This window comes from Ambystoma mexicanum, chromosome 12 (genome assembly GCF_040938575.1).
Source record: "Ambystoma mexicanum isolate Mex_15411 chromosome 12, UKY_AmexF1_1, whole genome shotgun sequence".
Taxonomy (NCBI): Eukaryota; Metazoa; Chordata; class Amphibia; order Caudata; family Ambystomatidae; genus Ambystoma; species Ambystoma mexicanum.
Genome location: NC_090936.1, coordinates 15,839,207 through 15,860,692, shown reverse-complemented (window position 1 = coordinate 15,860,692; position 21,486 = coordinate 15,839,207). Strand labels below are relative to the sequence as shown.

Here is a 21,486-nt window from a genome sequence, read left to right as displayed (position 1 = left end):
CTTCTGTGATTCCACTGCTATAACTGTCGTCAGTGTCTATACCAGCATCCATGTAATCAGAGCAGCTCCCTTGTGAGCTGGATACATCAGCCGAAAGTTCATGAGCGGGTGGTACTTTCTACCAGCTTCCTGAAGAAGGAGTTCCTGGTGATGGAACCTTCCATCGACACCATGGGCCCTTGAACCGCAGTCACAATCAATGAGTTTGGATAAAATGCAGGCACATATTTCTGACACTGAGGTTGCTAAACTAGCACAGAGTCCCCTACTTGCATATTTGATCTCCTGGCTTTTCTCTGACCATCTTCATGGCTCATTTCTTTTCTTTCGCTGGCTTCATTCTTCTTCCGAGGATGATGGTCAAGGTCTGAGCAGACCACCGGATAAACCACTTGCGGCAACTGAGTCCGCACAACCCACTCACCCTTCCTGTTACATGCACACATCACATATCGATTGAATCCTAGACACAGACATGGGACAGGACATCTCCTGCTTACATAAATCAATACATGTTATATTACTCCATTTCCTCGTTTTGCAGTATGCGCCTCACGGCAACCGGAGCCCCAACTGGGCCACTCCGAGATGTCGGGTGTTCAATCACCCCACAGTGCATCATGGCACACATTTAGGCTTGCTTGCAGGGTGGACCCTGCACTTGCTGATGGGCCACGGCCCGGCATGACAATCTGTGGCGCGTTCAAAACTACTGAACTCAAGAAATATAGATACGTGTCATACACCACTGCTCGTCTCCAGTGTTGTGCATGCAAAATGTATACAGCGTGAAGTGTAGGCTGTAAGGAACTCATGGTGGCAACAGAAAAGACGGACACAAGTGATCACAGTTCAAGGGTGTTTTATTAAACTGTATAACTGGGTGAGAGAAACGCCTAATATAAACCTAAATCTGAGATGGGAGCAATCTACGACCATCAAATAATAATAAGGCAATCCTAGTGGTGTCTTATCAAATAAAAAGGGCGTATACTAAAAAAACTATTGCCAATCCTTACCCCAATAACAAAATAGTATCGGATAATGATCAGAAAAGAAAAAAGTGTTCACAAAATGATAAGTCAGGATGGTGTAACGGCGGTCTCCCTTCATCAGGTTTTTAGCACAGGACAAGGTGGGACTCTCGAGCACAGCACACTCCTGGGTTTCTCCACATGAGCTTACAGTTCGTTTGCAAAATATCAGGGCCTACTGTGGTCAAGTCTCTTTTACACCCACTCTCTTGCCTCAGAGGGCCTGATGTACTATTAAAAACAAACAAAACGTTCCTTTCAGTAATATTCTTGTCAGGGTATTTCCTTTCCCCTGTGGATCCCCCTCAACCGCGCTCCGATCGTTTTTATAACTTTGGCTTCCCTCAGTCTGGTTCACGTTTGCCAGCTTCACACAGTTCACTTTCGTGTTGCCTTGTGGGATTCACTTCCCTGTTTCTGACTGTCCCAAGTTTGATAATGGGTTAAGGACTTTCCATTGTACAAAGGATTTTGGCTCAAACCCTCGTATGATCACCTAAACCCTGTATGTCGGCTTTTTCTATAGACTCTTGTTATTGTGTTATTCACAGGAAACCGGGACCCGCCAGAGTCTTTCAAATGGATGCCCATGTGGCGCCAGACCATTCTGCAGCTGGTCTCCCCCTTGATTTTAAAAGTTAAGTACTACATAAGTTCTTTGTCCATAACAAGTTGCTGTTTGCAACCTGCACTCAACACAGTCCGGTTATCTATCGGTTCTCTCTCCGACTCACTGGCTGTGCTTATTTCCTTGTCGTTTCTCTTCTCTGGAGTCAAGGACGGTACCACGGTAGCAAGTATGTCTCCCCACCTCGTTTATCAGTGCGGGAGGGTCCTGTGCACCATTGAGATCTGTTACACCACACGTCAGCTGTAGTTCCCGGTCTTATGATTCCTTTCACTGAGACTTCGCAGGCTCGTGTCGAAAAGGGCAAAGGCACTTCCCTCCTTGTTGTCCTTTCTGGTCTCTCCACCTTTCTTCTCCATTTGAACTGCCATCCTGGAATAGCTGCTTCCTTGTGCGTTTGTTCTTGCTCAAAGTGTGCTTTCATGCTCCGCCTTTTATCCCTTTGGGGAAGGGAAAGGGCCGTCAGGTGTGTGTAGTTATTGTCAATTGCCTCACTCTGTCTAACTCTTGAGTTGAGACACGTCAGGTAAAAGGCTCTAGTGTTAGTCCATTGTCTTTCAAGATGCAAGAGAGTGTTTGTGTCAGAAAGGGGGTTGGGGTTAGAGCTTCTAAGTATCCTACGGGGTAGGGTGGGGAAACAGTGTTAGAAGGAAGGGGGTACCGCGTCTCACCCATCAGTGTCCCACTTCCACTCCCTGAAGACCCCTCATCCAGGTGATCCTCCCCCACAGGTCCACCCCCATGAACTGGATCCAATAGTGATGGCTGGGTCCTGGCCACCTGGATGACAGATCCCTGGGGACTAGTGAGTGAGACACCTCCAGGTTTCTCACAAGGCCCATTAAAATATGACACCATCATCTAGCTCCGGCACACAACAACTTCTTTATTCCACCTTCTCAATCCTACTACGCACACCCCTTCCTGTCACACACACACATCATATGTCTATGGATTCATAGACACAGGCATGGCACAAGATACTGCAAGGAGTGATCTGAATTCATGCAAAAAACATAAACGCGTGGTGAGTGAGCACAGAACAGGGTTCTGCTACCTGTGGCGCCTAAGTGCTTTTACACAGGGCACTGTGGCCATATTAGTTAGTAAAATCACTTAGTGCTTCATGTTTGCCCTAGTTAACACGTTGTGAGATTAGACCCCTATAAAGCTCTTCCATTTTCTTTTGTGCAAGCAGCAGCACTGGTGCAAAATGATTTTTTGTACAATGTTTTTGGTGACATGTAGGCAGTGTGGCCCAAGATGAGTTGCACTACAACTCCCATGATTCCTCACTTGTAATCCAATACATCTAGGGGCAGATTACAGAAATGTGCACTGTTGCTAGTGCAATTTATAAAGGATCTAAATAGCACTGGGGCACAGTTTGCTCCATAAATGATATCCAATGTTAACAGCACTCGGGCAAACTTTGGGACAGATCATGAAACGTGTGTACGAAAAGAAATGCAATTTTGAAAAGTATCAGCAAAATGGAGCAAAACATGACTCAGTGCAAAAACACATATATTAGCACCGGACAAATTTTGCCCTGGTACAAAAATACGTGGAAGGAATAGGTTTTTGCTCTAGAGTAACCTTTGCCCTAGTGCTGATGCTAGTCAAAATTGCACTTGCAGCGGTGCAAGGTTTTTGTAATATGGCCCCCCTGAGCCACATTTAGCAGGCCCCTGTTCTAGAAGAATAGAGTGAATGGTTGGAGGCCGTGGGTGGCGGTGTTGGCAAATGCATGCTTTTGCTGCTAGCTATCCTGACAGTGGTCCTAAACTGTACCACAGGAAGTGGTCCCTTATCCTCTGACAAAGTCAGCAATGCTAATGTCTTATACCAATATAAATGCACTTATAAATGAGTTTAACATTTTTACATGATACACATGTTTTTATATGTCCCTTCAGAAAAAGTTCCAACAGCTGAGCCTCTTGGCCATTCAAATTGGTCATACATAAGTTCTCTAATTCCTTCAAAAGTGTGCCATGTTGAGATAAAAGGACACACAGGGCTGAGAAGCAAAATTATCTAAGAGCAATCCTGAAGAAGTACTTTTTTATTGCACGAAACATGTGTCGACTGTATTGAAGAACCCAAATCGTGTTCTGACATCTTTGTGATACTATATCACTGTGCTGCAAGCATTCAAACCTTTGGGTGGCAACCCAACCAAAGTTGGTTGCCATCTTTAATTTATGAACGCTAGTCCCCAGGCAACAGCCGAGGATGTGGATTTTCCCCAGACATTATCACTCTGTCCAGAACTTGGATTGGCTACCATTCCTTTAAGAAATCTCATGCAGACAAGTCATGACCTCATTGACAAATGCATAGTAGCAAGGCTTCTTCCTGATTGTACATTACAGTGAGGATTTTTTATGCATTTGTATTACTATTCAAAGCATTTAAGCTCTTTGGTACTAAACACCATAAGCATCCTCCATCTGGAACCTCTCTTATTTTTCTAAAAAGTCTTAGTGAACGTTTCTCGTCATTGTTTTTGCTTTCGAAAGGGGTTGTAGGGGTTTTTAACATAAAGTACATGAACATGAAATTAGTATTCTTTTTGCTTGAACTCCTTTGTACCACCTGTGTAAACCTATGCACGACTATGCATGCAGACTTGTTTCAAAGGTCACAATAATCACTCAGAATAATGTTGCAAAAGCAAGTTTGAATAACTAATGGTAATGTGAAAAACATATATTTTGGAATGTTACAATATCTTTAAGGATTTGTTTTTGAAGCAAATCCACATTTTTATTCTGCCATAGGAAAATGTTTCTCTTACTTTTATAGAATTGTTTTCTACAATTCATGATTGTGCTTTTTCTAACCAGAGAAAAGGACATCATTATCTGAAATTCACAAAACCTCTCATCATGAAAAGGCAAAAGCAAGCTATTGAGGATGGTGGGTACCGATGGGATAAAACATGGCGCCTCGCCGCAGTTTCCGTGATGTGGCTTATTAGTCTCCCGGCTTCTGATGCCCTGCAGCCGAATATTCCAAGGCTTAAACTTCCATACAAAGGTAAGCTTTTACAACTTCTGCCCATGTGAAGCTTAGTTCTTAAATGTTCATTGGCCTTCTTAAGAGCATCCGCCCATAACATGATTAAGATTCAGATTTGCAGTAAAACGTACATTTCTTAACATATGTCAATGTTCTGATGGTTGAAAGTTCCTCATTTCTCCGATGGGTTGTGCCAATTTACTATATACATAGCGCCTTTTAGTAAAGTATCCAGACTCTAACGGGGAACACGTGGGAACTTGGATCACACTTATCAGTTGTCTCTCCCTGATATCACAAATCAGTGTCTTAAATACACCCTTTCCTCTCTTCGACAGAATCAAATGAGTTTTAGTGATGGTTTTCTTACTCAAACAATTGTGGGCCATACTACCAAAAAGGCTGGCATCTCAATTGCACCAGGAATGGTAGTCCTTCTTCCTTGTCCATTATCGCTCCAAGAGATTTCCATTTCAGCCACTCTCACCCATGCAGCACCTCTACATATAATGTTCTTATGCTTTCTCTCCCCTGCTCTCTACTCTTGCAGCCATTTTGTTACTACTAGGCTCCTGGGTCATCAGCAAAATAAGGGTGCGCCGCCTCAGCAGCTGCCATTAAGGACTCGCATATGGGCTAAGCGGTGCAGTACCACTAGGACTGCAGGTCCAGCCAAGAGCTGGGATCATTTGTGTACCGAGGGAAGAGGGTGAACTTGTTTCTGGCAGGCTTGCCGCAGACCTGGCCTACAGCGGGCCAAAGGTTGAGTTGGATGTGGTGGCATTTGGGACAAAGTTGTTCACTGTAGAGTTTGGCAACTGGGGGGGGGGGTGTGAAGTGGGTCTAAGGCACAAGCAGATAAACACAGAGGAGAGTGATGAGCAGTTTTCTGGGGGGCTGCCTAGTCGCTGGATTAGGTGATCATGGAAGATGGTATTTCAAGCGCAGTCTCGCTTCTAGGCCTGTTTGTGTGAACAGTGGGCTGGGGATCAGCCCCCAGTTTCACACGCAACACAAACACACCTGCTCGCCACTGACATTTCTATTTGGGGTATTTGGATAGATGGCCAGGACCTCAAAAGACTCCTTTCTGTCTTGCCCGTTCTCCTGTGTTAGACCTGCACCAATTGGGACCAGGCATGGTGAAATACTCCGACATAGGCAATGCTGTCACAAGTGCACATTCCTCTCTGAATCTGGGATGCACTCAGCATAGACACCCATCAGCAAAGAATGTGCAGTAGAGGCAGATCACATGCTCAACCTGAGCTGTGCATGGTCTGATTTCTCAGCTTAATGTAAGAGGCGTTTATAATGCACCCATTACCATCCCAGCCCTCCCACCATGAGCAGGTGCCTCCGGCAAGTAGGAAAAATCATTTGGTAGAGGTTTATCGATGACCCTTGGCATCCATGTTGAAGAAAATAAGACAGTTCTAGCTATTCACAAATCTGGCTTGACCTGGTGCGGATATCACAGAAACTATGTTTTTTTAATTCTGGAGAAAATATTCATATTTCATTTACAATAAATGGACCCCCTGTGTCTGCAAAGAAGGCAAACAACAATCAAAGCCATGACTGAATTGATAAGGAGCTGCAGGTGTCAACATATATTGCGAAAATAAGACCAGAAAACTAAATAAAGAATATTCCAAATAATTTACTGTGAAGTCTTTTCTGGATCGCAAAGCCAGCTGGGAAACAATGACATTGCCTGTTAGCCAGGGGCTGCACTGGAAACAATTAAGAATGATTGCCCAGACAAATTAAATATGTATACTTGTGCGGGGCCTGTGCTTGTGGTTTTGATATCCTTTTCTCTGTAAATATACTTGAAATTAAAACAGAAAAATATAATTGGAGTTGTCAGGGGGGCCGGGAGGGAGAAACGGCTGTGGGGTTGACCTCTATATTTTTGTTGGCTTTAGAGATTGGCCCAAAGTTGGCAACATATTCCCTAATACTGGATGTTTGTTATCATAGCCATTGCATTTCTTTTGTTCTACGATTCTCCATTTGTGCACTGGACTTCCCCTGTAGAAATGCCCCAGAATGTAACACATGTTGGCATTGAATGATTTGCAAGCAAACGCTTGCCCATGTAATCCACGTGTGCCCTGCAGGTCGTGATAATAGGACGTTGGGAGAAGAATGGGTTTTAAACTAAGTGAGTACTTGAAGAATGCGTTTCTACTTGAAATGCACAGCAAATTTCAGAGAAACTATGCACTATTATAAATCCTATAGAGTCATCACTGTTTTCACAGGCGTGACCTACTCCCATGTGGCCAGGGGACGGCAGACGCTACCTGATCCTGACTCTCAGTGGTCTCTATATGAGAGTGGATCACCTAGGGGGACCAACCTATGGGGGGTGGTGGTGGTATCCACAGATGAGACTTGGTATCCCCCTTACCCCTTGTGGGATGAATCTCCCATGCGTAACACCCCAATGGTTTATTGTGGTTCTTTCCCTGCTCCCTCAAAGGAGAGTGGTGCATTTCTCCCCGTCCAATCTACCAATCCAATCTACAGATACTCTTTCAAACACTGACTTGCCTTCAGAACATGTCAACACCATTCTTCAAATGTTTTTGTGCAAGTTAGTTGACACAAACTACTGTTCCCAGAAACACCTTAATACTGCGACGAGGAAAAGGAATGAAGGAATACAGAGCAAAATGAGCCTTTAGCGCAGGCAATGCTCTAGTTGTTGAGAACGTGCACCTCTGCCCGGGATGTTTAAAACCGAATCGCCAAAAGAAATGCAGACAACTGGTGGGAGCGGGCTGCTGATCTTCGTGGTACCCAGGAGCTGAGAGAAGGACGTTGGAGCCACCCGGCTCAGATATTGATCAAGACACTTAAGGGAGATCCACAAGGAGAAGAGAAGCCAATCCGAAAGTAGAGGAACCAGGAAAACCGAATGTCGAGCAGTGCTTGGAAGAGGGCATCCAGCAGCTGTCATTGGTAGGCTGATTGCAGACTGGAAAACGCCACCAAGAGCCAGTGAGTCCATGCTGGGATGAAGGGAACACCAGGGCTTATTGGCGAGCATGCCTAATGTTAAAAGTTGAACAGCCCATAACGGATAAAGAAAGGAAGCTGTTTTTTTAGCACTAGAGCAAGAAAGTAAAAGTACATTTACCACAGAAGGGAATATTTGACGTTTTTCCCTATGTACAGAGAATAAGAAACAGTAACAAGTTAGTATTTTCCGGACAATGTAAATTAGCCAATAGTGCTAAGGTGGTGAAACACCAAGGTTGGAAGTGTGAGCAAAACACTAATGAGGCAATATAGTATGGACACAAGTAATTCACCAAAAGGTCTAATGTGGTGGAATATCAAAAGTGGAGTTGCAGAGACAGAAAAGTGCAACTGTGTGAATACAAGCGGCCCTGGCAGGAGAGTACACCCGGCAATCACAAGTGTTTTGATATAGGGAAACCAGGAAGCCCTTGCAGGAGAGTATATCAGGTATCCTGACAACCCAAATCCCAAAGACAATTTCATGACTTTGGTATTGATCAAGAGGAAAGGCAAGAACAGATATTTTCAAGAAACCATTAAGAAGATTCCACGAGAAGGGAGACACCCTGTGGATTAAGGATCACTATCTTTGAGAGACTTTTTTTTGTTATTTATTCCTTTTCCCATTTTTGAAACACTGCAGGCCAAAGACATTATCCTTGCACCTTAAGAGTTATTTCCTTAGATGAGAGGGGCAGAATAATACTTTGGACACAGGACGGTTTTGTTTTGGATATTTTGACACTGACAGATTCTTAGTTTGAGTTTAGGTAGCAAAACACCTCTAGCACAGGTACAGCGAGGCCCTTTCCCAACCCCTTTTATTTATCAATAAAAAACTTAAGCAAAACCATGTCTAACTTGTGTCCGAGTTTCATTCCTGACCCCTCACAGTACATTGTCCTGACACAAACTTGCAATTTTCAGAATAGTGATAGTTTTCTGAAAGACTTTCCTGGGTGAAAGGTGGGACTATTATGAGATCAGCCACTTGCTGGAAACCTCTGTCCCTGGTGTCCATAGATAAGGTGGCACTAAGTTATCCCTTTAATTGAAGCCAATTTTGCTGCGAATATTTAGTCTGTTTATTTGAATGAGACACTGAGCGGCGGGGTTGACTCCGGAGCTTAAACCTAGAATGGTCCCAATCAAACAAATAGTATGAACAATGTATGCCAACTCAAAGTTAATAGAACTCAACATGGTATGATCATGTCAAAGTTCCTGTGAATGAGGTCTATTCATGACGTTGAACAGAAAACACTATAGAATCACACAGTGCTATCTGAGAGCACTGACAATGGAGTATTTAACAAGATCGTATTGTATAAGAAGTCTACAACAAAGTGTTATCCATGGCTGGACTTCAGATATGGGGGTGGAGTAATACAATAAAAGAATGCTGTGCATTGGGCAAACAAAATGGAATGTGTTCGTGTTAAGTGTGTGCTCCTCCTGGTGATATGATGAGTGGCCAACATTGTGTCGTCATTTTCAGAGAGAACAGAGCTGTTGTGAAATTCATGGGGTGAGCCCATATCCATAGAGGGCATTAATGTAGGAAGGACAATTAACATGTTTTTGAATATATGTTCCTGTCTTTAAGATTGGAAATCGTGTAGTGCTGTGAATACAAAGAGAAGCGATTATCACAGGCTTATGAAATAAGACAGTCCAAAGGTGGTGTTCGGATGACAATCAAGGAATGTACAGGCCAGACTATGTCTTGTGACCCTGTGGCTAAAATTCGGAGAGTGGGCACTGAAAGGTTTAGGGCTCCACAATCCCCTCGACCTTTCTCAGAGTGCCCCAGACAGCTGAAGACCTACAGTCGCCGGCCAATGCTAAAGAATAACGGGTTCACTACTACTGTTGGCGATGATCAGAGTTCTTATTGATTTGCCTTTACGAGAGATGGAGGAGGTGAGTTCCAAAGGGAGGACTGAAAATGGGCCATGTTTGATGTTCTTTATTGGCTTTACGTGCAAGAAGGTGCTGAAGAAAGTGGGCCTGTGCGAATGTAGAGCAGGATTGTTGCAGAAGAATGGACTTTTATTTATTTATTTATTTATTGGACATTGGTATGGTGCCTATACACAAGTGTTTGAAGGCACCACAAGACAAAAGGGGGCTGGGGCAATGGAGAAACAACAATAAATGGTCCTACTAGGCCTTGTGACATTCGGACTATGCAAGTGCAGTGACAATAAGTGCAGTGCCAGGGGGTAGGACATGGTGGAAGGGCTGGGATAAGGGAAAGGGTGAGGGGAGAAGTGCAGGAGAGGTGGGATCCCAGAAGGGTAAGTGTCAGGGGAACCAGGTGTAATGGTCAGCTAGTGTGAGGACGGGGGTCCAGATTCAGGCAAGTCGGGCAAGGGAGTCTGAGGGGAAGTGCTGGTTAAGGGGTGCTGGGGAAGACTGGATGAGGAGGGCCTGGTCCTTGCAAGGCACATAAGTGACCAGGAGGCAGTCACAGCAGCAGGGGGACATTAGCACAGGAGGGGGAGAGGGAAGGAGGAGGAGAAAAGGAAAGTCTTGAGAAGTTTCCAGAACTTAATGAGATCCAGCTCTATTCTGAGGGGGCAGGAAGTTGATTTCAGGGGGAGGCTCCTGCCGTAGAAAGAGACCTACCCTACACTCTCTGCTTGGAGAAACGCCTGATCTGCACAGAGTTGGAGTTAGTTGACCGAAGGACTCTAGCATGGAGGTATTTAGAGAGAGAAAGTTGGATGTAACGGGCCCCAGAAAGCCTTGTGGATGATGCAGAGGGTCTTGAATGTGACCCTTGCAGCAACTGGGAGCCAGGGGAGAGAGTGTAGGGCATGAGAGATGCAGCCCCTGGGCCTGAAACCAAGGATAAGTCTTGTGGTCCTGTTCTGGATTAGTTGAAGGGGGCAAAGGTAGAAAAGAGGCAGATTGAGGAAGAGGCTGTTGCAGTATTCCAACCTAGAGAGAACCAGAGCTCTGGCGATATTGAACTTCTGGGGAAAGGTGAGGAAAAGGAGAATGCCCCTGAGTAAGTGGAGCGTAAAGTTGGACTTCTTGGCAAGGTCCGTGATAGGAGGGGATAAGAAAAGAGAAGAGTTGAAAATGACCCCAAGGTTTTTTGCCTCACAAGAGGGTGAGGGGAGGGGGCCCAAGGAGGGTAGCCAGAGAGTGGGAGGGGAGTATTAAGGCAGAGATCATTAGCAGAACACCATGCCTATGAGAGGGAAAGAAGAGAAGGTAGAGGAGGGGAGCTTAAAGGAGAGCTGTGTGTCATCAGAATAACACTGGGAGTGACGAGAGAAGGTGGAGATCAAGAGGGCCAGAGGCGCAAGGTAGATATTGAAAAGCCACTGCGATAGGTTAGGGCCATGAGGGACGCCACAGGTAGAGATTGAGGTGGCAGAGTGAAAAGGGCCCAATTGCATTTGGGAAGGTCAGTTAGAAAGGAAGGTCGTCAGCCAGGCCAGTGCCCGGTCCGTGATGCCTAGGTCTGTATATGTCTAGGTCTGTATATGCCTAGGTCTGTATATGTCTAGGAGGATAAAAAAGTATATAGTGTATGATTCTTTTTTCAGAGAGAGTCAGTGCAGGAACTTAGAGAAAGCAGTAATATGGCGCAAAGCTTGCATGGATGGATAAGGAGGCAAGCTACCCATCCTGTTCATACTTCAGCTGGCAGAGGTACATTTTTGATGGTCCCGACAGAAAATGACCAGAGGACTAGATTGCATTGAGGAGTTTGTGAAAGATGGCAAAGCCCTTGTGTGTTATAGTACCTGCTTAAAACCAATCCTTCCTTAAGGGCTTTTTTGATCCGTATTTGTTGGTGCTCGTAGTTCATATTTTATATGAAGACGTAATCAAACCTTTCACCCAAACAATACTTTCATTATTTATTGACCCACTTTTCTTGTCAGAAAATGAGAAATTATATAATCTTACAGAGAGAATGAGTCATCATTATTACAGGATAATTGCCCACCCACAAGTTATGGTCCAAGGCATGATCAATACGTTAGGCAAGGGTTGTTAACGCAAGTGAATATCTCCTTTTCTGAGGCCTACCAGGCTATTAATACATGGTGGTTATATCAATATAGGTTTTGGAGGTATGGTAGTAAAGTTCAAAATGTTTCATTGTCTGTAAGAGAAATAGATAAAACATGTTAGTACATTAAATGTGGTTATAGTTTGTAGCATTTAAATGACAAGGCTGTCTTTATAAAGTAAGTGTTTCATTTCTAAACATGGCTTAAAAGGGGGTAGGTTTAACAACAATATACCTTCCATACAATGCCAAAGTAAATGCGAAAGCTTTATTCCATAATTTAAATCTCTTTGGTGCATTGAATTAGGTGCCTTATATTAACGACTGTCTTCCATGTTGGAAAAAAAGCTCTATCTTGAAAGCAGAAACACGATTTCTTTTTTCTCCTGCTGCTGCAGAAAAAAAATATATTTGCAATGCTGTCAATTCCAGTAGATATTCAATTCAATCCAAGCACACTGATTGGCTGACAGCACATCATTAATACATTCCATGTGCTACTGTCATATCATACATAAGTTAATGTTGACTAAAAGTACAAGAACAATCATACATAATATCAAGAAGAAAGTAAAGGTAACCGCTAAAAATATTGACATGCAAACTTGATGTTCTCTCATTTAGGTGACACAGTCTGGGGTTACGGTGTGATTTCACCTGCACAGGTTTCACAGCAAGTATGGGTTTACAGCACGCACACACACACTGCATGTTCACTGCTGCAAATATAAGCGCAAATGTGGAAAAAATGCAATAGCAGACAAACATGTTCCATTATACTGCACCAGTCGTAATATGAAGGGAAGGGGGGGATTGTCAACGTAAGGCAGCAACAGTATGAGGACCCATAAGGTCTGAAATGTCAGAAGTTACTTGCGCTTCTGCTGTCAAAAGAGGCATTTTTAAAGCTAATGGCCTTTGGGGTTTACCAAAGAAATATAGTGTTCATGAAAAGCATCTGGACTCTTAAACACGAAACATTTGCAGACAATATAAGGGACTCCCTTGATGTATTGAAGCCGCATCAGGTGTCCCTTCATGATGGCCGCAGGAGTGCATGCAGCGCACCGGGGCACCTGCCTTCAATCAGTACAAAAGCCCCATCAAACCTTCTCCATGCATTCCTGAAGTCACCTTGAAACATTTGCTTTCCTGCTGACTTCCCTCAGGTTGCCGATATTACATGTATATCAAACTGCTGAAGCTCCCAGGAGTCACCACGAAAGGCTTGATTAACAAACCTGACCGAAACAAGACCTTTTCCTCTCAGAGCGCAATGTCAGTTTCAACTACATTGAGAGACATCTCCTAGGTTGGTGGTGACCTTAGCTGTTTGCCACCTAATTTCAAACTAGACTATTTATTCTGGTTCCCCTACAACAGGCAGCCTCAGCCTCATCAGTGACTTGCCAAGGGTTCCGCGCAACAAGTCTCGATCAATAGAATCTGGGTCAAAAGAGATTTTATGCCAGAACCACCCACAGAAGTAAATACTAAACATATCACGGTTCTTTTCAAGCAGGTTCCGAGGACATGATAGAAGGTGCATGTTTCGCCAAAACTCCAGCGGCAACAAACTGAGATCAACACATATAATGGACAGCCAGGCCAACGCGCACAAGAAACTCTGATGCTGTTTGTGTTAGTAGGTGTTGTACAACACAGAACAGAGAGACACATACCAGTTCTAAAGACAACTCACACTGTGGCAGATTTTTCAAAATAGAATACATCTGTTGAAAAACTAACTTTATCTGGTGGGAATTCACAACATTAGCAAAACATCTGATTATCATCGCAAACAAATCCTTTCCATGTGCCCATTCCTCTTATTTCATGTTGAAGATGAAATGGACATCAGCGCTTGGATAAAGAATACAATTAAATGATGGACCAAGATGCTAAAATCACTTATTGAACAACAAGTCTCACAACATCTTCAAAAAATGAAACTGAGCAAACAAGTGAAACTGAGGATATGAACCTATCAACGGCAACTCTAAAAATAAATCCGAAAGAATGGACAACATTTTATCATAATCTGTGAATTAAGAGAAAATCCTGCTGAAAGTTTTGCTGGGAGGAAAACCATGATCCGTTACAAGGCTGTATCAAAATTCACTTGATCACAAATATGATTTAAAAAGCAAACCGCATGATGCCATTATTTCCAACCCATTGATAGACGCCAGCAAACTTCCAGCATTGTCCGAGCACGCTCGTGAATCCCTTGTGCGTCTAATGTTAGATTTTGTTCTCACAATTCTCCAAATCTGCCCAGGTAATCCAACCCAATTTTCGGAGATGTCCTTCTCTCCCTTTTACAGATCCTTGGTCCACCTAGCAGGACTGACACACACCCGTGCTATTACAAAACCTTCCCCCAACCTGCATCTCCCCACCCCCTGTAGTTTGGAACATCTACCCCCCCCAACACCCTCAGTGTGGAGTTCTTGTTCCTCATTAACCCACCGTCATCACAAGACACCCCTGGGAGCACAATTAGGGGAGATTTCAAAAGGTCACAGAAGCAGAAACAAGACAAGGCATGGAAGACAAAGGAACTAGTACAATGATTGCCACGCGTGGCTCTGACCCTCACGCACTCTCTCTTTCTCCCTTCCTCCCTCTCGCTCAGTCTGACACTTAAGACTCACCATCTATGGTTGTGTCGGTGTGTGAGCGGGAGGGGGTTTCATGGGTTTATTCTGCTGTGGTTGATAGACACTCAGGAATTGTCTCTTCGGAGAGCTGGAAGTCAGGGGTCATTGTTTTAGTCCACTCAATGCCTCACGGACTCGCCTTAGTTCAAGCACTTACATTGGCAGGAGGCAGGCAGCACGAGTTCGCCACTTTCATTGCAAGTGCTGTGGTTTGGTGGTTCTGATGAAGCGTGCAGTAGCCCAAAACCAGATGTCCATTTGATGATGCTCCAGAACTGGCCTTTCAGTCCCTTCCATCTTTCCAGGACTCTGGCTCCAGCTGTGCATCGTCAGGAGCATGTATTTATTGCAGCCGACTCGTCTGGAAGTAGTTACTGCCTTTGAGGTTCTTTGCGTGTGCTCTCCATTCCTTGCACAGTACGCCTCCCGAAACCATGACATCACTCCATGGTACTCTGCAGCATTCCATCAGAGCATAATTCCTACCGCCTAGATGTGCATGTTGGAATCATTCACACAGACAGCTGTGTGGCGTACACCGTGTAATGAGCCGCCCTCGTGAAATGCACAATCAATCACCACAAGTGCACTTATATAAGGGAAGGGCCAGATGCGGACACACCATTATATATATCACACGACCCGTAGGTTTTTCTATTTTTTTTTACTTTATTGCATATTGGTTTTTAAAAACCTTTACAAAAATCCTTAGAATATTGATAAAAACATTAAAACACACATATATTAACACAACAAGGGCGGGGGGGGGTCTGGGAATCTCTCTACCAGCACGAACACAGCCCAATGACCTGTTCTTGGGTGAATAACCCCTGGGAGAGACTCTACCAAGTCTTTAGCTCACTGTCCTTTTCACAGAGAAGAAATATCCCAAACATCAGCCTTTGTCCTGCCCTGGGGCAGTCGAGCGCCGAAATGCCAGGCCATTCTCTTCTGAACAAGAGTACCAACAGCAACCCCAGACACGCGTTTCAGCATGGTTGGGCCTCATCAGTGAGGTGGAGCTGTGCCTCTCTCAGAACAATGAGCAAGGATTCCATGTCTGGATTATCCTTGTAACTTAGGGTGAGAACCCAAAGCTACTTAATATGCAAAAACAAGTGGGGTTCTGGGAGTTTCTCTAATACTGGCCTATATCCTGGGTTAGAGTCTCAATCAGAGTCTTTAGCTCACCATCCTTTCACTGAAGAGAAATTTCCACTACAGATCAGTCTTTGTCCTGCCCAAGGGCAGTCCAGCATCGAACTGCCAGGCAATTCTCTTCTGAACAAGAGTACCAACAGTAACCCCATACACGTGTTTCAGCCTTGTTGGGCGTCATCAGTGAGGTGGAGCTGTGCCTCTCTAAGAACAGTGAGCAAGGGGTCCACGTCTGGATTTCCCTTTTAACTTAGGGTGAGACCCAAAGCTAATTTATGCAAAACAAGGGATGGTCTGGGAATCTCTCTACCAGCACGAACCCAGCCCAATGACCAGTTCTTGGGTGAGTAACCCCTGGGAGAGACTCTACCAAGTCTTTAGCTCATGATGGCTGCAAACTCTCAATGTGGTTAACAACCACTGAACAGGTTATCATGCCTTGCTCTTCCGAGAGAGGGGCGCCTGCTACCTTTCTTGAATTCTCTGAAGGAACTTGGGGTTGGTCACCCTGAGTTACCTGGGGTAACCCAGACGTGGGTTCACTGCTCACTGTGCTCAGAGAGGCGCAGCTCCATCTCACTGATGAGGCCCAACAAGGCTGAACACGTGCATGGGGTTGCTGTTGCTACTCTTGTTCAGAGAGGAATTGCCATAGCATTTCGGTGCTGGACTGCCCATGTGGGCGGGACAAAGACTGATATGCAAATGGATATTTCCCATCTGTGAAAGGTACAGTGAGCAAAAACTGTGTGCTGCAAACTCTCATTGTGGTTAACAACCACTGAACAGGTTATCATGCCTTGCTCTTCCGAGAGAGGGGCGCCTGCTACCTTTGTTGAACACATATATTAACATTGAAATACATTTAAAGATTCTCTACAAACTATTCAATCTATCACACAAAATATGAATTCAAACATAGTAGCGGCCGTGTAGTTGTTTTTAAGTGATGCGACCGCGGCTGATTTTGCCGCTGCCAGAAAGTTCACATGAGAAAGGTGCGAACTACCAAAAGTTTGCACCTTTCTTTCTCTTGCCAACACACTTACATACTACGGGGGCTGCAGGGGTTTCCCCCGCAACCCCCACTCACTATACTGTAAAGTATAGTGAGAGGGGTCTTGTGGGGGACACCCCTGCAGCCCCCTTTTTTTCATTTTTTTCTTCTTATTTCACGGGTGTATACCCGCAACACCCCGCTCGCTATACCGCACAGTATAGTGAGCGGGGTGTTGCAGGGGACACCCCTGCAGTCTTTTCTTTGTTTTTTTTTACTTACCTGTAATGCTACCACCAAAGGTTCGAACTTTTGGTGTTTGAACCTTTGGTGGTAGCATTTTTCGGTCGTATTGTACGGTCGGACCTTTTTTTTTTGGTCTGATCGTACAATACTGTGTAGTTATGGTTAAGTTGCTGAACCCATAGGAAGACCACTTTTTCAGCGGCTTATAACTTTGTTCGCCGTGGATGAGTTTGGATAAATATATATCATGCTAAAGTTATTTCTATAGATACTCTAATGAGGGCTGGTGGTGTAGCTCCTAGACTTTTTGCTTTCCAGATGTGTTGGACTACAACTCCCAGCAGACTTAGTCATCAGAGTCAATGGTGAGCGATCAAGGGAGTTGTAGTCCAGCACATCCGGAGAGCCACAGGTTGTGGCACGCAACGCTTTCTGTATTAGTGCAGCACCAGTCAAAGACAAGCGGATTTAACCAAGGCAGAGAGTGATGCTGTTAATCCACATATGTGGCTGATTTATTGGACTAAACTGTTACCCAGACTTCCCTGCACTAAAATCCTGCCCTACCTACAATACATGCTTCAGTGGCTAGCTTATCACCCCATTAAATAAATGCATTACTTGTGTGTGGGGGACTTTTTTTAGTGTTGACTTACTCTGCATACGTCTTGATTGAACGCGTGGTGGCTGCTAAATTAATGTGTGTGGTCCAAAACATATGATACAGCAATATAATACTAGGTTTATATGTATAGTACCACATGGCAGGTTGCTCCTCCCTCTGAGTAAGCCCAGGTGAACTTTCTCAAAAGTGCTAGGTGGGCAGCCTCACATGATATAGTGAGATTTAGGTATGTTTGTGGGTTCCCACATTTTTTTCTTGCAGCCCCAATTTGCGCCAACCCCCTTTAAGAGCAGCCATCCATGTTCAAGAAACTTCAGGAGAAGTTCCGGGAGGTTTTGGCCGATTTGTGGGGGAAACATACTCACAATAACTTTCAAAGGCTTTGGGGATGGAGAGAAAGGTTAGGTGAAAGGTAGAGGTTGGTGTGGGTTTCACAAAGAGGCAATGGCCTGCATCTCTGAATGTTATCCAATTAGGGTGGCACATTAAACTCTGCAGTAATATAGCTCAGTAGATGAATGCACTTACTGCAGAGCTGTATGTGTAACCTGCAGGTCCCAGGTTTGTATCTGGGTAAGAAGAACTCATCCTTTCATCCTTCTGAAACCTGTCAAATTTGTAAAGTTTAAGGTCCTGATTCACAGAGTGTTTTCCTATTGGTTTGTGCCATTCTAAAACGCTTCTGTTGAATCAGGCCAAAAAGTGTTGAAATGTGTGATTGCATGACAGACCAGCAGAACCAGTCACACTTGTCAGGCCTGCCTGGGTCCCCTTTTTATGATTAAGAGGTTGAAACCGTGTGTATTATTGTGGTTTAAGTACAATACAAGATAGAGAATTGATAACAGACATGGACCTCTGAAAAGCCGCTTGGGCTGGTAAAGAGTCAGTCACGCAGTTCATCCTGATGAATAGCTTCCACGAGGACTTCTGATCATATTCATTTGATACTCATGAGTCCATGGCTGCAGGTCAGTGACCTCAGAGTTGCCAGTCGGGCTGAGGCAGAGTCACTCACACGTTAAACATTCATGATGTAGACTCTGACATTCCTTAAAGGAATACCTTTCAGTCAGGTGGGATTGCAATGTTACGAGCTCTGTACCTGTAGAAAACACCAAACACATATGCACAGAAAGAGGCCTATTGATGCACGGTGTCCCATACATGTCCCTGGGACTAATGTGTGCAAGTAGGCGGGCCAGGTGAGCATTTATTCTGCAGCACAGCCCCCCTAGAAGTGGGCAGACGACCTCAGGGGGCCTCTGTTCTTACACGCTTTACCCACTGCCCCAACTTGCTGCGGCACCGATACCCTGCAGCTTAGAGCTATTTGCCAGGGTTGCCCCTTGTGTTTCAAGTTCAACTGAGGACTAGTGCCAATCACAGGTTCTCACCTGCGCGTGCAATAATGGAGGGGTGACACCCGGTTTCTGAAGTTACCAGGGCATCCCCTAGTGTGGCCCCACCATAACCAATGAAATATCGCCAGACTGATACCCCAAAAGTCAACATCTGCAAGACGGCTTGCTTGAATGTTACACGTACAAGTTCTGAGAATTGTTAACGCACACCACTTTTTTAAGTACAGAAAGAAAAGTGGAACAAAAGTTAAAGTCAAAATAATAAAAGACACATTCTGGCACATGATTCTGGCATATTCTGTAAGGCTAATCTTGGCAGAAGAAGTAGACAATTAACAATAAAAGAAAAAGCAAAAAAGCAAAACAGGGCACGTCTAATAAAAGTGCCAGGCTATCATGAAAGCCTGTGCAAAAAGGACGAGCGTACTCGTCCTTGGCACTTAAGGGGTTAAGTTCCACTAGTCAGTATATAGAGTTCATAGTCACATGAAATAAACTTTAGTAACTCCATAATCCCAATTTAAATGTATTGAGATTTAACAGTCGAAGGCAACATTGAAAACATGATTCAAATACAATGACATTAATATCACAGTGATATGCAAAAGGCAGGCCCTTGTGTTTTTACCAGGCAAAAAAAAGTTTTTTTTTTTTTTCATTCAATTATTGATGAAACGATCCCGACAGACGATGCTGGAGATCAGAGGGTGAATCGTGAGTTTGGGCACACCGTGTTTCCTAAGGCATCGTGTGCTTCTTAGTTTTGGACTACGGTTCCCATGATCCTTTACCGTTGACTCTGCTAGCCAAGACAGGTGGAGGTTGTAGTCCAGACGCTCTGCTGAGCCACACGTTCCAAGGCCCCTGCCCTCGGGCACCAATGTGACATGATTCGTGTGTAGTCGAGGCAACGCTTGCTCGTGTACAATGAGTCCAGGGACCTTATGGCAAGAGAATCCAAGCACACATGACTTCCATATGTGTTAGAAGCATGTTACACATTGTTGACTGAGTTTCAAGACAGGTGCCAATGAACCAGTTATTGATGTATTTGCTCTCCCATCTGCATGTGTATTTCAGAGTGGCATCTATTTCTGCCCTTTAGTTCTTACAAAGGGTTAATGGTTGCTGAACAGAGGCTCCACGCATGGGCAAGAGAATTGTGACACGGCAGCCCTGACGCTCATTATAATGTATGATTGTTTGGCAATATCAGGGACCTCACAGACTGAGAGGCGACAGCCCCTGAAAGTTTCTCACTTTAGAAACAATACATTCATTGAATTTGGCAAACACATTTGACAAGAATGTATATAAATGCACGAGCGAATGGAGCGATGCAGCGGTTTGTGGCTTTTTGGCGAAGGAAAGCGTGTTTTTACAAACGCAAAGAAAGGGAAAGAAGCCCCAGACCACAGCATAGGAATGTCTTGGTCTAAAACATGCATAGACAGGGAGCTTGTGTGTTCTCCCTGCTTCTCACACACACACAGTTGACGACTCCCATTGATGGACAGGATAAGAGCAGCATGGAGAAAGACGAAGAAACACAGGCACATTGTGAAACATGTGCAGGGACACAGACAATCAGCATGATGGACCCACAGAGCCACACGCATTCTATAGATCCCTCGTGACGTGCATGCTGTGTCTGGCCCGATGCTTAGTCAGCAATGTTTCCCACCGTCCGCAGTGAAGCTGTTGCAGCATCAAAATGTCGTGGCCGGGTACTTTGACCTATGCGTACGTAACTCTCCATCTGTGGCGCCGCATGGTTTCCATGATCTACCGCGAGTGCATGCACCAAGTTAACCATCCAGACATTGTGTGGTGAATTTTAGAGTGACTTATTTGTGCTTCTCTTACTGTTCCGACACAACCTCCCCACTTTGGCTACCCCCATTGATTTTGCCACAACAGCTTTCCAATCCCAGACAGCAATGCCCACCTACAATGCTAATTCCATGTATCCTGAAATTTCCTACAACTTTTATTGAAATATGATATGGAATTCTGCCATAATATTTGGGGAAAGTTCAAGTAAAAAAAGAGTCCGCCTTTATATTAGTACCAAACTTATTTGGAGTACAGAAGCCCCAAGTTGAGTTTGACTGGGCACTGGTTCTGGACAAAGAATGAATTCATGAGCTACTATCTGACTAGTTATACCATTCAGACAAGATTTAATACACCCGTATTCCTACAGCCATTTCTAGGAGAAGCGTCGATTAGGAGGAGGAGAGCTGGTCTAGTTGGATAGGAAATGTGACTTAAGTTAATTTGGGATCTAATCCTATCTTGACCAACTAGTAGAAGCTGGGTGATCCAGGGCCAGTCAACATATCTCCCTCTGCTTTGCCTCTCAAAGATTGGAGCACTTAAGTTCCTGCGGAGCACTAGTATGCATTGTGATACCCAAACACACTTGACCAGTATGCTGAGCATGGCAGCAACTAGAGGCTCAGTGATTACTCTAGGCAAGGACTAGTCGTATGCAAAGTGAACGAGTGCTTTGCAAGGCTGATTTATCTGTTGTGGGCAGCAGTGGTTTGGAGGGAAGTAGAACCGTTCTCTTGACCGCTGAGCCTGTACACCGAATGTTTGCTTTGCATTCCACACTTTTCCTTTTTGATTGGAAATCTCAGTTCAAATATTACAATTGATAATATATC

General features: G+C 44.5%; 1 protein-coding gene across 2 annotated transcripts in view; it reads left to right on the top strand.

Annotated features, from left to right (window-relative positions):
* The window catches only part of SEMA3D (semaphorin 3D), a 378,418-nt gene that overhangs the window by 199,604 nt on the left and 157,328 nt on the right, over positions 1-21,486 (top strand). For both annotated transcript variants that reach the window (XM_069627821.1, XM_069627822.1), the window contains exon 2: positions 4,515-4,707. In XM_069627821.1, the coding sequence (XP_069483922.1) occupies positions 4,557-4,707 (151 nt within the window). In that variant the 5' untranslated portion in view covers positions 4,515-4,556. The remainder of the gene's footprint in view (positions 1-4,514; positions 4,708-21,486) is intronic.